We start from the raw sequence: 17,580 nt of genomic DNA on the forward strand, positions 1-17,580 counted from the left end.
CTCAAAGATGATAAACTGCATTGACGCAGGACATGGTCACAACCAAAAAGATGATGGCTTGAAGTGACTCAACACTATTCAATGCTATTCAATCTGTATAATGACATCACAGCTTTGAGTGACAATGGAGGAAATATAATTCAGGACTCAATACAAATTCCATTATTAAAGATGTAATCAGTAATGTAAATATTCAGATTACTTAAAAGGTATAACCTAATCTGATTATTTTCTATTATTTTCTGAGTACATCTGATTTAACTGGTTTATTTGGTTTCTTTTGCCATGTACAATAATCTTGAATTACAATAGATTGGACTGAAAGTAATTACTAAATGCAAGTTTGCTTTTCATCAGTGAAAATAATCAACGACATTAATGGTGAAATTCAAAATAAAATTCAAAATGGTTTGTTGGAACAGCCTTGTTTATTTTTTTCTCTATAATTTATTTTAGGTATAATGTTTCACATAATAGTTTGACACTAGAAACCTTCTGATTTTGATCATTTAAAATTTCACTATCATTTAATTCAAGATATTTAAGCAAAACACAAGGGTATGGAAATGAACACTAGTTAAATCTGTCTGCCAAGGAGGTGAAAATCATCTGGATACCATTTCCACTTTTAGATGTATTTATTTTATTTACACCTTCAGACTTGATTTTTTGTTAAACTGTATATAAAAGGTACAATGATTAATTATAATGTAGAGTGATACACAGGTAGCGCAATAAAATTACATATAGCTATCAAAGATCTATTAAAAAACAGGGCTTCCATTTTTTATAGGAAAACAATTTGCAAATGATGACAGCTTGAAGTCAGTGATCCATAAACATCCAGAAGGGTGTCTTCACAGACGATGTTCTGCCAGAAAAAGGTTGGATTATGTTCAAGAAATCAAACTAATGAAGGGAACCTGTTCTCTGATGTGGCAGCATGTCAGACAAGGGAAGCTATTAAAAAATGTCTAAGCAAGAACAATAAACTATACAAAAAAACCCAAAAACAGTAGCATGAAAAGGCAATGTTAGTAGAAATGAGATTAGTAGAAAATAGCCACCAAACCTTTATACATTATGCATAAGGAAATATTTAAAATATTTACGGTTATATATTCTGTAGCCAAAACCACTAGACCTTTCAGTGCTTTACCAAATGTCATGCCTTAGTTGAGTCACGGGTGCAGTGTAATAGATCTATCGGTATACTTTTACAAAAATGGAGCATTACTGTTGTGTTCAGGGATCTGATTTGATCAAGTCTTACTATATGCGAATTCTGTTGTAAAGAACAGATTTTATGACATTGCTACAATGAATCTCTTTCCCTAACTACATTTCTCCCCCACTCTCATTATTTCAATTCTATGACCCAGTTACATTTTGAGGAATGGAGAGACTGATGGTCTTATTTATACAGAGTGTGAAATTCAGTGGATGGACACGGTCTGATTGTTTAACACTGCTGCCTGTTTATTTTTTATCGCCTGGATTGGACATTGCTGCAAGTACCTCATTCTAATAACAATGTTGAGATTGGTCATTTGTTGATATGTTTCTTTTCTGAAGAAATGCCAAAATCAATACTCTAAAGCAAACATGGAGGCAACCAAAATAATACATATCTTGGTGTTTACAGTATTTTATTGGGATTCAGAATGGGAGCTTCTGTTATGTACAATAAAGGACAGAAACAAAACATCACATTATTTCATAAATACGTCTGATGTTTTCGACAAGTTGGACTTCAATTTCCCGCATCTTCTATCTAAATGTACTCTACTCCCCACCCCCTCCTTTAATTACATTTTTTTTCTGCATTGAAATTCATCATCAAATGCAAATCAATTATGCTCTGGTTTGCGCACGCACACAAACACACAGACTAGTAGGTCTGAAAGCTCCCTCTGAGCTATTTCTATACACTTTGTGTCCATACTGTACCTATTAAAGAGGTGAAGAACCAGGAACAGGGACTTTCATTGTCAAATGATGGAAAGTAGGGGTTGAAACGTGGGGGAAATGTTTGTAGAATGGGAAGCAGAGTATAAAAGAAGTAAGGATAACGGGAAGTCTGGTAAAATTAAATGAGCATTTAGAACCGGAGCCAGTACATAGCACTGCGCATTCTGTTGTAGTCAGGAAGCTGCTCAATTGGACCTGAAGAGGAGAAAAAAAAATTATACTGAGTAATATCAAATCAGGAAGTTTACCCAAAAATTGCAGTTTGTTTAAAAGGTTCAAGTGTCTCATGGAAAGAAACAACTCACCAACAGCAGCCACAGCAGGGCATTTGTCATAGATGTATTTGGAGCAAACATCACGCACCATCTTGGCTGTCACAGCCTAAAAACAAGAATTTTATTAGACCAACATAACAGCAACAGCAATAATATTTCGTCAGGACAGTACACCTACATCAATCTTGGCATCCCATTCAGCCAATGGGATACGACGGCCATAGCTGAGAACGTGCCTGCCAATGTCATCACAGGCTGGTGTGGTACCTGAAAAGACAGTGTGTGAAAATTAGAAACAAAGACAGAAGTAAACAAAGAATTCTGGTATTTTAAACTAAACTTTTTAGCCTTCTAGCCAATGATGGCTGGTGCATTGCTGGGATTTTACTCGATCTCTGGATAATGGAGCAAACAACTGGGAGTTTTTATATTTTTTTTTATTAAGAATGCCTACCATGCATCTGTTAGAAAATTGGGTGGTGGATCAGTTAGTACAGCAGTGACATTGACATGGTAGTTCATGGAAAAAGACTAACTCTAGTCTCACCTACAAAGTGAAAAATTTGTCCATACATTGAACTAACTGTATCTAATAAATAACTCACTAAACAAACCAGCTTTCTCTCACAGAGCTTGCAAGCAGTTAAATTTGCCACCATATAACATGTAACAGCCCATTAACAATTTAACTGAAGCTATATAAATAAATAAATACAATATGTATATACAATTATAGTTGTGTGTGAGTGTGCCTTACCATTCAGCTGTCCTACTAAACTTGCTTTAAGAGTATTCTTTGCTCTGGCTACATCACTCTCAGTGACTGTGGTGCACAAGTTCATCCTGTGGTTAAAACAAACAAAATCACAGGCCTGGGAGGACACCGTTACTATTTGAATATATTGAAATTTCAAACATTCATGAAATATTTTGAACTGAATTTGCAATAAAACAAACAGTGGGAAAACAGAGGGTAGGTAAGCAACAAGCTAACCAGGGCACAATCGTGGCTTAGCAACAAACTAACACTAATGATAGTGAATATGAATGATTAACTTATTAAACTAGCAAGTGACCATATTAACTTTATAGATTTATGTAAGTACAGAGTGTATACTAATTGATTTGATTGAACCCAGTTTGTATGGTTTATTTGATGTATGAAACTGGTAGTAGAGTTGGCTACCACAAGTGGACTAGTGAGTTGTTTTCTGGTTTCTCTGTTTTTTTTAATGGTAGTAGGTAGGGAACTGTAACATTACTGCATAAGTTTTGCCTTACCATGCATTCTGAGCCCAGTGCATCATGTCCTCAATCTTATGTTTGTCTGTGACAAAATAAATGCCCATCAGTCCAGTGTCGCTGTAGGAGGTGTGGAAAGACTGGAAACTATTGCAAAGGTTGCCCTCTACAGCCAGACTTGCCAAGCGACTGCTCAGGTACTATACACACACACACAAATTTTATGATTTAACACAAATATTATTAATATTTCTCTACAAAAGTTTAAATAAGCACTTGAAACAATTCATAATGTAAAAAAAAAAAAAAAACATTCTCTGGATATAAATAAAAAAAAAAAAAACGCCATGCTGGAGCACATTCACCAGTGATACACTGCAACTAACCTTTCCACCTCCAAATGTGAGGTCATAGCTGCCAATGATGGAATTAGCAACCATAAGTGGCACAATGTCAGGACTGGCAGCACCAGCCCCCTCTACTGCAATAGCAATATGTGCCAGAGGAAGGGCATCATCACGCATTCGAACCTAGCAACCAACACAAGAAGCTAACAAAGATCAGCATGAACCCCCAATACATTTATTTGAAATTCACTATGATCATCTAGACATATCAAACACCAAATGTACAGTTCTGCCAAAAAGGATTTCTCACACATATACAGGGTCTCACCTCACTACCAGTAAAGCGGCAAGGGGACAGCAGGGGCACAGCATCATCCTGATACTCAAATGAAATGCTGCTTAAGTGCTGCTTAGCCAGACCCACCAACTCCTCATGGTTCACACCTACACCAAAGCAAAGTCATAGATGACTTACAGTTTAGCAATATTACAACAATGTATTGATTCCGGTCCAACTTTGGGTTCTGCTTTTTTTTACTGTACTACTTTAATTCCTAACCCAAATAAACAGTTTTTTAGCAATTTCATTTTCTAAACAGTCTGCAACAACATTGAGGATTTTAGTACATTGATGACATCTTTACAAGGTTTTTGTTTAGTTACATATCTAAATGCAATAAAAAAAAAGCAAGGTTGTTACAAAAGTATAAAATGTAACCACATGTGGTGTACAACAGGCCAGCTGTATTCATAAGTTTGCCTTGCAATAAAAATATCTTTTGTTTTTAAAATTGAGCTTTTGCCCATATAGTGATTTGGTTTGTAATATAGAAAAGTCCATGCACAGTACAACAGACCTCCCAGAATTTTTTTTTATGGGAGCCAAAGATAGCAGCACTTAATAGCTTTATCATATCCACATATGAAATGTCTCCATCTTAACCTGTTTCTCACATATGGGCCTCTCATTTAAGCAGCCTGATGTAGAGAGAGGCTTGGCCTTATGACTGTAAACATCTGCCCAGGAGGGGTGCCAAGATTAAATCTGGTTTTATTTGGTTCTGGTACTCAACACCTGTGTGTTTGTTTCCATTTGCAAAGAAAAATCCACTTTTTTCTTTTTAAATTAGAGATCATTCTAAAGAAGACACTTGTACATTACCTCCAGCAGCAGCCAGGACCATGCGAGGAGCTTTGTAGTGACTGTTGATGTACTCAACCAGATCCTGACGTGTCAGAGTCCTTAGAGATGCATAATAGAAAGGACAGTCAGTTAACTAACCAGCCAACCAACCCAATATACCTGACTTTTGTGTGTGTACCTGGCATTCTGAGAGGGTCCAAGGATACTCTGGCTCAGTGGGGTGCCTTGGAATGCAGTGGCATGGAGCAAATCCAAGCAGACATCCTGCAGACTGGCCTCCACCTCCTCCAGCTCTCGAAGCACCACACCCCTCTGCTGCTCAATCTCAGCCTCACTCAGAGATGCACTCTGCACCACCTCAGACAAGAGCTCCACCGCTACACACAACAGTCAATGTGAAAATAAGAGATTGACTACTCCAAAAAATAACAATGTAAAACTATAAGTGTCCCCATATAATTCATACAGTGTGAAATTAACACTTATGTTATCGACGTTTTGTAAATAAAATTACATTTTACATTTCTCATATGAATGGACACTATTGGGAAATCCTGTTTAAATAATCCCTGTTAAAAAGGATCTTGGTCTGATCGCTACTATTAAGAAAACCAGTGTTGCAAAATATATATGTATATACAGTCATATACATAATACAATAAATGTATTGTATAATTCTGATTATGAACATTGTGTTTCCGAATCATAATGGATTTATGGCTTTGGCAGAAAATCATGAATTGGATTCACATTTCACAAGCTGCACTGTTCTGAATAGGCATATAATGAATTGAAGACTAGAATATCTGCACTCTCATCCCACCTTTTGGTAGGTCCTTAGCGAGGGCTTTCATGTAATAGGCAGTGTGTTCACGAGAAGTGTATCCACTAAGATGAGCACCCATTGACTCTACTGCTTGTTCAACAGCAGCCTGGGAGTGCTTCTTTGTGCCCTAGAATTGACAGAAGTAACAGTCTGTGACTAAAATATCATGGACACGATAATACGCAAAAAAAATTATATATTATATAAACATCTATACCTTGAAAGCTAAATGTTCCAAGAAAAACCCAGCACCATTATTCTTCTCAGACTCATATCTACTACCGACATTGATCCACAGGCCAACCTAGAAGACAAGCAAGGTGTAAATACCATAGAAGTGTACAAACAGACTACAAACAGTCTCACTTTTAAATAACTTATTTGATACTGGATACTCGGGTCCAAAAGGGAATTATTTTGTATAGTAGCTGATAAAGAAACCGTATTTCTCACAGTGCAGGTGCCATGACTTGTTGTCTCAGATGCCACTCTCAGCCCATTCTCCAGCGTCGTGACCCGTGTCTCTGGAGTACTCAGCAGGCTTTGAGCATAAGACACAGATGCTTGTCCCCTTCTCAAAGAAAGCAGAACAGGCTAGAGAAAAAGACATAGGAAAAAGAACAAACATAAAAATTAGCGATTTCACGTCATCTTAGTCCCAAAACTGGAATAATTAATTGAAAAAAAAAAAGAAAACTGTTCTCTTTGCAAGGTTAAAATTGTACTTGTTCCAATCTATCAGAAAACAAACCGAGAGCGTTTACAAAAATCTCAGTTGAGTTTGGAATTTGGTAATTGCTGTAATAAAATCAATCACACTAGGTTTTTTTTTTTTGCCATGGTTACTGAGTATTAACATGTACAAAGCAAGCATTGTCAATAATGTATCTACTAAGCTATGGGGTTCATGAAAAACTCGCTGAAATGGTAAAACTACTGGAGAATAAATGGTCTTGTGTGTGAACTCTTTAAACCTGTTAGTCTTAATGTAGCTACAGCTGAGATAACCGGGGCATGTTGTTTGACCTTGTGAGAGATTTGCGTTTCACACACCCTATACTAGTCTTCAACCCACACGCAAATAAAAAAAGAGCTATTAGTTCGTCCAGAGTCACCGTGCTGGTGTGTGTCGACACCGAATTCAGTCTGTAACCATCCGGTGGATTTGTTGACCTTCTAATGTTGGCTTGTTAGCATTAGCTACACGGACCAGCTCGCTAGCGACCAAGCTACCGAGTCCAGCGTTCTTTAGCTTACACTTTAATCTACACATAATCATCGTACTGAAAAACATTCTGAAACAAAGGAACAGCACAATTTCTGCTCGGCGGTTTCATACTTTTGGACGTTAATAGTTTTAGCTAGCGGGAGCTAGAACTTAGCCGAGGTCTAACGGAAGTCATGTGAATGACAAACGTCTAGTCGAGAAGCCGATAACACGCTTTTAGCTTTAAATGGCTTGCTAAAAGATCCGTAACCGTTTTCTGATCACTAAACGGACAGTTTACTTACACTACGAGCTTTAGCCAGGGCTTGGCCCACGGCTCCCCCGAACCTGCACACGGACGCTGCCATTTTTTTTCCTGTCGGCGGACTGAGAAGACGTTAACGCGCGTGCTCGTCTTACACGTCACGTCGCCGACCTGACGTCAACTACAACGTCACTCAAAACAAACAAATTTCAAATAGCAGTTTGTAGTTAGATATCTGGTAAAGATATATATTTTGTTATATAAAGATTTTGGAGCTAAATTTGGTGATTCACCGAATAAGCGGTAGAAAATGGAAGGATGAATGTATTTGGTGATTCACTTAATAATTATGGGAAATATCACGTACACAAACAGAAATGGAATAATAATAATAAAAAACATTATATTGTTAAAAATTTAACTTAATCATTATATTGAGGCCCTAAAAGATGCATATGTATAGAATTTTTGAATCCTTTTCTTTTTGGAACAGTTTGTAATTTTTTTTTTTTTTCTGTTTTTTCCTTTGATGCTATTATGAATGTAATACATAATAGTTGAATAGTTGAATAGTGTGACCCTCTGTCTATGTTATTGTTCTTGTTATGCAAATAAATAAATAAAAAACAGTTTGTAGTTAGGGTTTTGCCTACTATAAGCTTACCTGTAATAATGATATAACCCATTATATACTATTATATGCATTTGTGATCTGCAGCACTGCACTGTAATGAATCTGTTAATTTTAGGCTTCAGTTTATATATGTTTCTGGACCAAACCTGTTTGACCAGTTGGGCCTGTGGTGTGGCAGCTGCCAGCTGCCCAGACCAACCTGGATTTTTCAGCAAGTTGTTGCTTCTGTTGCTGAAACAATACCACTAATCTAAGCTTTTTGTCTTCATAAAAGAGAACTCACAATACATATATAGGTTCCCAGATACCCTGGATGCAAAGTGCCAGTCTGTCACTGAATCCTCGCACACACATTTGCATACTTATTCTCAATTAGGAGGAATGTAGAGTAGCAAATCCACCTTCCAGCATGTTTTAGAAGGTGGGAAGAAACTTGATGAGCCAGAGGAAACCCACATAGTCATCACAAACACATACAGTACACAATGAGTTGGTTTTTTAGCAAACGTTACACCAAATACTAACTTTGTTTACATTATATCTGTTACTAATTTCTTTGTATAATCTTTTGTTAAAATAATACAATTATATTTAATTTGTCACTAGAAACCAGGATTTAAACCTTTTTAACCTCCAAGTGAAAAGTTCAGCAAGCACTTGTGTGTTTGTGTGATGTGTACATGACATGACATGCATGTGTGTGATGTATGTCATGTGTTTACATTAGTGTACATTGGTCACTTTCCATCTCAATGTCAGCAATAATTCTGATAGGTCTACAATTCACAAGTTTTAATAAAACATATCTAAATCGGTTTTCTTTTAACCATTATTTTATTTAAAATATATATTTGATATATGTATGAACGAATTAAGGTGAGTTGTATCAATAAAATGACCTGTATAGAAATTAAAGACAACCATAATATTTATAAAACAAACAAACAAACAAAAAAACATTGCAACCAGTAAAACAATTTTCCTTGCTCCCTGGGGCAATATGTTTATATCCGTTAGATGGCGCAATTTGCCAATGATTTTAACTTCGTGGTACAATGGGCGGAGTCTAGCAAATAGTGGACGGGCTAGGAAATGCTGCTGCTGTTAGATATTAGAATACAGTATTGTGGATATTTTTATACTGTGTATTCTAATTGTCGAGGTAATTCCTAACAAACTCAGAACCAGACCCAAAACTTAAACTTGGAAAAACAACAACAAATAAAAATCCTTGTCAATGCTGGGTACTTTCCAAAAGAATAAGAGAACCTCACTCTCACAGAAGGATGAGTAAGCCATAGTACATAAATAACGTCAAGTCTCATATTCCATATTAGGATTTATGTTTGGTTCCATTCCTCAGGGACACTGATTTGCCAGATACAGTCAGAATATGGGCAAAAAAGTAAACAAAACAAACTTTACTGGCTATTAAGGATTAAGGTAGCAAACGGCATTTACCCGAGAATTCATTAGTGAACAGATTGAAGATATGGTGCAGCTTCACATGCAGTCCACTTCAGGGCAAAAATGCAACTACAGGAGGAAAATTACTGGGTTTAATGCCCGAAATATCAGAGAAAGTGGGCTTAGATTGTTTAATGATCAGTCGATGAGAATGAAAGAAGGTGAGGGTGCCTAGCTACAAAGTAGTTTTTTGTTTATATGGGGAAAAAGACTATATTCACCTATTGTTTAAAACCAGCAGAATAAATGAATAGGTGGTTAAAAGCCTCAGGCCCAGTCATTAATGCTTTGCTTTGCCTGTGTATTGTTTGCTGTCTTTAAATGTTAAATGACAGGCAGGCAAATTTCCTATTGAGCTGAGCTCCTCTTTTTGGAGTGATGGTATCATAATGAGGGGTTTGTTGACTCTATTGCTTACTTCTCTACTCACCTGCCTTATTGCACAGGTGTTTCAACAGAGAGACACGTTTATGCAACACGGCGCCCTCAAGACTCACCCTGCTCCTTCTAACTAGAAGCTAGTGTGTTTGCTTTTGTGTGTGTGTGGGCTTAACTTTAGCCTGTTGTCATAGCTAGTAGACATTTGAGGGAGGCGATGTATAGGTCTTTCTTGGGAGGAAACTTGAAGAGCTGATGATGAACAAAGAAAAAAGTTGTTGAATAACAGTACTGAGTTGTCAGTTTGTAGAGAGAACTGCTACTTATCTGTAGGTAACAATGGGGAAATATATGGCTGCATGGACAGTCTAGTCAAGATGGTGTGTGTCTGTCTGTATGTAGGTAACATAATGTATGAACACTATGTAGCTGGCTCTGTATATACATGTGAGTGTGGATGTATGATAAGACTGTGTGTTAGACCTTTGTATGAGAGCTTGATAGAAACATCTCCAGTTTTCCTCCTACTCCACCTCCATCTCTGCATTCCAGGGAGTGAGAGAGAGAATCACAGAAAGAGAGACAGAGAGAGAGAGAGTCCTCTGTGTAAGGAAGGTCGCTCCCCATGTCTTGTAATCACAGAGCTCCATTGTCTGAAATTGAATGTTTCAACAATTGTGATGTCATAGTTTGTCATTCCCAGAGCTGGGTTGTACTGGGGAATAAACTGAAGCTCTGTGTATGTGTTCCTGCAGGAGCATTTTAAATAGACAGCAACCACAACAGAGATGCAATTAATAAAAACACTTTTCTGTTTTTAGTTTCTTATTTCTATGTTTTTCTTTCCCATATAGTTTTCCTTATTTCAGGAAGCACATTAACCTGAAGCACGTGAACCTACCTATTTTTGGCTTTGTCTTTTCTTTGTTTTTTATTGCATGAATAATAAGTAATCCACCTGGGGTAGTTGATAGGCCACACCTTTTAACCCTCTCCTCATTGGTTGTCATTTGAATATGATTTGCATGCAATTTGAATGGCAGTTGAAAGGTTTCTGTGCTTCCCAGTTAATTTGACAAAGCATGCAAATGACAATTTCTCTCTTTTTAATAGGACGTGTTTTGGTAGGTCCGCATTTCTTTTTTTGAGACGATGGGACTACAGTCATTTGATATTTGTGAGTGACAGCATGAATGGGTGTTTGTGAGAACCTCATTTTCATAAAGTCTGTGCCAAACTATGAGGTATGTGGGGCTCATGATAAAAGTCAGTGAGAATATAATATGCCTATGTTGATAAGCCAAGAGAAAAACATGTGTGTTGGTGCTTGCATGGCAATGAGTTGCCACATAATCATATGATCGTAATATCTCATTAGTGCAACACTTACTGGTAACATATGGATGGACCTATGGATAAATAAATATAATTCAGGGTTATATGTTATATGTATATGTATGATTATTTATATCATAATAATAATAATAATAATAATAATAATAATAATATATGTATGTATAAAAATAAATAAAACCTCTATAACAAAAATACATAATACCTCTATAAGAATAAAAATATAAGTTGTCCTTGAAGAGACACATTCTGGCATAAAGACATCATTCATGACAACAAGGGAAAAAATGCTCCAAACAAGTAGCACCTGAAATGAGTGATATCTTGCGTATATGAGGTGACTGTGTTTTATTTTATTACAATATTTCCTTACACATACTATGAAAACACTACACAACGGTGATTAAAAAATTAAGTTTCAAAATCATCAAGAAGACCAGTGCTTTGTCATTTAAATACCCAACCCACTTTACAGTAAGGTTTCCATGACAACTGAATAAAATCTCTAAATCCAGCTAATTGAGACAACTGGGATCCAGTAAGTGAGTGATTTGTACCATCTCAATACCATCTATTGTTTTGACCTTAAAATTAGATGGTCACAGTAATCCTTCCATACTTTGGGAAATATCTCCCTCTCTCTCTCTCTCTCTCTCTCTCTCTCTCTCTCTCTCTCTCTCTCTCTCTCTCTCTCTTTCATATATATATATATATATATATATATATATATATATATATATATATATATATATATATATATATATATATATATATATATATATATATATATATGTATGTGTATATATATATATATATATGTGTGTGTGTGTGTGTGTGTGGAGTGTATGTGTGTGTGAACTAAGGACAAATCTGGCAGCAGTTGAACAGCTACCGTTTCCAACCAACACAGAACTGTGGTTTGTTAGTGTCACCAGGGTAATGAGGCATAGATAAAGGAAACTAAAAGATTTGCTCCAGCTGAGGTGGTGCCACCTTGTTAAATCATTTGTTTGCTTTGCAGTATATTTGGCTTATATGGGTCATGTCACCTTGACAGATAGATAGTCATACTAAGATTAGGTAAGTGAGACTCTTAGATTAGAGTCAATGAGTCTAAATTGTTGCTTGAGTAATTGCAAAGTCCTTGAGTAATATGTTACATAGCTTGTTATATAGCTACCTTTTTGGAAGCAAATAAATTCATGACTGTCAGAGCACAAGAAGAGATATTATTAATGGAAATCTTATCTCTCATTTCTAAGTCCAAACACAAGCCTCAGTTTCTTGAACGCCTTCTCGTGTAGGGATAATGCTGATGCTGGTGCTAGTGATGCTCCCGTGCTGTGTAGACCAGAGGAATCCTGAGACGCCTTCTACGAGCCTGGCTATTATCTTGTGGATTATTATTATTATTATCATCAGTTTCGTACTCTTTTCTCTGCCACCCACAGAGAGAAAGCGAGGAAGAGAGGGAGTGAAAGAGGGATGGAAAGGAAAAGGACAGAAAGGAGGAGAGGGAGACAGAGGGAACAGAGGCACGACAGAAGTGTTCTAAATTTAGTGCCGGCTGGACATTTTTCTCTCTGTCCTTATAAAGCACTGTGGTGGAATTGGTGTGTGCGAGTTTCTCTCTCTCTCTCTCTCTCTCTCTCTCTCTCTCTCTCTCTCTCTCTCTCTCTCTCTCTCTCTCTCTCTCTCTCTCTCTCTGTGTGTGTGTGTGTGTGTGTGTGTGTGTGTGTGTGTGTGTGTGTGTGTGTGTGTGTGTGTGTGTGTGGAGTATCCCTATCTTCACTGGCCCTTGTCAGAGAGGCAATACAGCAACAGTCTGTTTGAGCAGGCTTTACCTTTTGCTTTGCTTTTGGAAAAAGCAATGATGGAAGTTTTACTTTGAGTTAACAGAGGCAAACAATATAAGGATGGACAGGCTAAATTAGGGAATGATCAAGAAAGGGAGACAAGAGTGCACAGGAGAGAGATAGAGAGAAAATAAAACAGAGAATAAGATAAACAGAGAGCTATGTAGTTTTGGCATTGTAACAAGGAAGAGATGCCTTTGGCTTCTGTGAGCAGTTATGCTGTAACACAGCAACATGGCTTCCTTCAGGGGATTCTTTTGTTGTCTTTGTTTAGAAAACTCTGTCATGTTTGCACTTTAAAATGTAACTTAGCTCAATTTGGTTTTCCTTGCTCGCTGAAGGAGATCAAAACAGCTATAGTCACGTGTACCCATTTACAAGCAATTAAAAATGCGTCTTTGTTAAGAATTAGCCTTTTTTGTCAATGATTTGTCCACTATTGTAAAGCCTATAATGTACAAGAATACAAGCTTAATAAAGACATGATAGAGAAAATACCATCAACCTTCAACCATCAACCTGCATAGGTTGAATGATTTTGACATAAAGAGGACTTTTAAGGACTTTGCAATAAATGAATAGAGAGGAAAACATACATACACACGCACACACACACACACACACACACACACACACACACACACACACACACACACACATACACACACACACACACACACACCTCTAGCGACCATGATCCTCCAAATGTCACAACCCGCCTTGTACAACTGCCATTTCCAGATGATTAGTAGTGACAGGAGGCAATTGACACAGCTGTTTCTGATAGACAGCAGTGACAACACTAAAGCGTTTCAAAAAAGGTCTTCCTTCATACACCTGTTGCCATGTTCTGCCATTTTGTACTGATTCATAGGGTGATCTCTATCCCTAAAAGGCTAAAATGGCTTTTCAGAATAAACAAACTTCCTGCTGATTTGAAAGGAAGAAAGAAAGAAAGAAAGAAAGAAAGAAAGAAAGAAGATGGCTGCTGGTATATAGGTATATAGTTATATATATATGTAATGCTTACAAATATTAGGTATCAGGATTGTGTTGTGTTATATTTATGTGATGTATAAATACTCTTTTAATTTGTTTTCATTTTTCATTCATTCTTGTCCTATCTTGTCTTTTTATCCTATAGTTCACCATATTAACAAGTATATGTTTTTCTTTGTTAAATTTTGATATGAAATACTGATTATTATTGTATTACTAGGTGTGGTGCAGCATCCAACATACAAGTAGATTAGAAGCCTTTATTTCTTTATTTCATTTATGTCACATATACATTATAGCACAGTGAGATTTTTTCCTCACTTACCCCAGCTTTGGAGGTTGGGGCCAGAGCACAAGGTCAGCCATGTTACAACATGTTGCCATAGCAACAATTATTTATTAGAACAAGTGCATTGTTATAAACCTGTGATTTGAACGTCAGACACACATGTGCACACACAATTGCACTACAGAATATCAAACTAGCATATACCAACCTTTAACTGTAGGCACTGTCTACACTGTGACAACACTGATCTGACTGGTGATATCAGGTGTGTTGTACCACTTACAATATCAATATTATAATAATAATAATATAAGATATAATATAAGAAATTAATATAAGATATCAATGTAGTAAATAGTGCTTCCAGTTGTCTGTGTGCATATAGTATACATTTACCCAAATTGATACGTGTTCCTGATTAAACGAGATGTGAACATTGCAGCAGATCTATATTAAAGCATTAAATAAGCTGAGTAGAAGACCACAGGTTTGTATAGGCTATACAGACCTATAACTTTAAGCTGTCTTTCCAATAAAATTGTAGTAATATCACAGAAATGGTCTAGCCATTTTAGGTTTTGAAAAAGCATAGATCAGATGACAAAAAGCCTGTTAGGCATAACAGACAGTCTTACTAAAGTACTTTTGTCTAACTTTATGAATTCTAGGTTTTGTGTTATCCATGTGGGTTGTGTTAACAGACTCACACAACTGCTTAACCACATAACCAAAGATTCCTCCCACTGAGTATGGTCATCTGAAAGACAAATTCTAGAGACTTTTAGCTAAATATATAAATTGAAACTTTAAACTGAACAATAACTGAACCACAAATGTCTCATCTAAACATTTATTGTCTTCCTTTAGAACTACACATGATTTTCAAGTTTACTTTTTTTAGTAAATTATTGTCCACGATAATCACTCATGATGGGTAGATAGATAGATAGATAGATAGATAGATAGATAGATAGATAGATAGATAGATAGATACATACATACATACATACATACATACATACATACATGCATACGTACATACATACATACATACATACATACATACATTCATACAGGTCAGGTTGATGAATTCTGGCATGTTTCTTTAATGTATTTTGAGTCTATGTGAGTCCTGAGTAAATTTGGGTGTGAAAGCACCTGTCTGTCCTCTTCTCTTGGACTCGGAAGCTTAATCGGGGAAGTGCAGAGGAGGCCCTGCCTGCCCTGAACACATGCTAACCACAGATAAGGATATGGGGAAGAGCATAACAAAAAAAAAAAACCCTCTGTTGAGGTCAGAAGCATGGCTGAAAAATGAGAGAGCAATTATATCTGCAGAATTAAAAGAGGTTACATTAAGTTCTATACATCTGCATCACCAAGCTGGGGAGAATATTCTGCATGTGCACTGACCCCAAGGCTGAATCAGCCCTTCCTTATTAGACAGGAAGGACATGTACAACAAATTCAACTCTGTTCACAGGAAAGACACAAACACAACAGTTTTTTTTTATTAGTACAGTAGTCTATTTTAATACAGATGAACTGAATGACACACTGACGGTAGACTGATGCTACTCATTTCCTTTCCTTTATCCCAGCTTCTGATTACATGATCCCACACAAAAATCACATTATTCTTTTTCTCTCAGAAGGAATAGTATGTAATGCAAACACAAGAATTTTATGAATCACAAAGCAATAATCAAATCTGAGAGGACACAACCCTCACATTATGGTCAAATCCTAATTTACCTCTTACCACATGTTCTAAACTACCTATTGCTTTCAAATTACAATTTACATACCTTCAATTCTGATGCTACATTTTCACATCGCTGTTCACACAGTTAAAGCACAAGTTGCTTTATGAAATGGCTACAAACGATCAAAACTGAATGTAAAATTAATATTTAAAAATCGGAAGTGAAATATAAGAAGATTTGTGTGTAAATACACACACACACACACACACACACACACACACACACACACACACACACACACACACACACACACACACACACACACACACACACACACACACATACATAATAATGGTTATGCTCCAGCTTTCTAGTTTGAATAAATAATTGGTTGTGTGGTGATTGTCCTCAGCCCTCTGTAATTCCTCAAAAACTCTGTAAAAAGTCAAACATTATTATTCAATAATACATAACACTTAGTGACATAAACACTTAGTGACATAAACAAATTCTTTAATATTATACTTAAACTGAAAGGAAATGTATTTCCTCATTATGAATGGAAAGTGTGACTGAGTGCTTGACAACATTAACAACATTGAGAAACACAATGGACTGGACCAACTGACTAACCTGTTCGACGCAAGCAAATGTGTTAACAGTGGTGTTATCCACCATTCAGGAAAGCCACAAACTATTTCTGTTTATGTCTTGCAAAATGATGTCTCTTACCACCATTCACAAAAAATGGAGTCATTATTTGTTTTCACTTATTAGGTCTCATTAGCACTCCATCTACATATGTCCTTTTCTCTTTTTTGTCACCACATCATATGATTTTTTTTTTTACTTATCCATCTTAAGATTAATATGTAATCCAAGCTGCACTGGATAAAAGGCTTAGATAATCACAAAAAAAATTATATTAAAAATTCCACCATCAAGTCTGACCTATATGATTATGGGTATTCTTTGGAGTCTGGTTCCTGTCAAGGTTTCTGTCTTGTGTTACCTCAGGGAGTTTTTCCTTGCCAATGTCACCTTAGGTTGTTTATTAAGGATCCTAATCTATATGATTTCTATACATTTTTTTTTATAGTTTGTTTTTTAAATCAATGTCTGTTTTAAATGCCGCTATAGAAATAATAATTAAATTGAAATAAAGTAGATAAATTATATACTGGCAGATGGTGTCATTTAAAGCATTAAAAATGATTACATACAGCATGTTTTTAATATTATCTGATTTAAACTTATCTGATTCAAACTTGCATACTTATCTCTCTAGGAATAGTAAATACACCCCATTTCCTACATTTAGGTAGGGTGTGAGATTGTGAGAAACTAAAGCATGAAAAGAAAGAATGTAGAGTGTGACATAAGGGAATGACTTAGCACATATGTGTGTGAAAGTTTCATTAGAAGCACATAGTGTGTGTCTATGAGCTTTCCATTTCCATGCACCCAATCCAAACCTAGACGCTTTATCTCAGTTAGAAAGCCAGTGACAACAAGCATAGTCAATAAAACAAGGTGGGTTGGTGTCTCCATGTTTGAGTGCTTCACTAAATATAGTATCTATGCTATCTCACTCTCATGCTGAGTGTCTCCGGACGTTAAG

At 36.3% G+C, this 17,580-nt stretch overlaps 1 protein-coding gene across 1 annotated transcript; it reads right to left on the minus strand.

Annotated features, from left to right (window-relative positions):
- Positions 1-1,632: 1,632 nt before the first annotated feature.
- LOC113643191 (cytochrome b-c1 complex subunit 1, mitochondrial) lies at positions 1,633-7,475 on the minus strand. The gene is made up of 13 exons (XM_027147291.2): positions 7,318-7,475; positions 6,259-6,399; positions 6,023-6,109; positions 5,803-5,932; positions 5,158-5,356; positions 4,998-5,077; positions 4,164-4,279; positions 3,875-4,018; positions 3,528-3,688; positions 3,004-3,089; positions 2,425-2,513; positions 2,277-2,352; positions 1,633-2,166 (listed from the first exon to the last, which is right to left on the minus strand). Exons 1-13 carry the CDS (start codon positions 7,378-7,380, stop codon positions 2,102-2,104), a joined length of 1,437 nt encoding a protein of 478 aa, XP_027003092.1. The 5' UTR covers positions 7,381-7,475; the 3' UTR covers positions 1,633-2,101.
- Positions 7,476-17,580: the final 10,105 nt, after the last annotated feature.

Source organism: Tachysurus fulvidraco, chromosome 5 (genome assembly GCF_022655615.1).
Source record: "Tachysurus fulvidraco isolate hzauxx_2018 chromosome 5, HZAU_PFXX_2.0, whole genome shotgun sequence".
NCBI classification, from domain to species: Eukaryota; Metazoa; Chordata; class Actinopteri; order Siluriformes; family Bagridae; genus Tachysurus; species Tachysurus fulvidraco.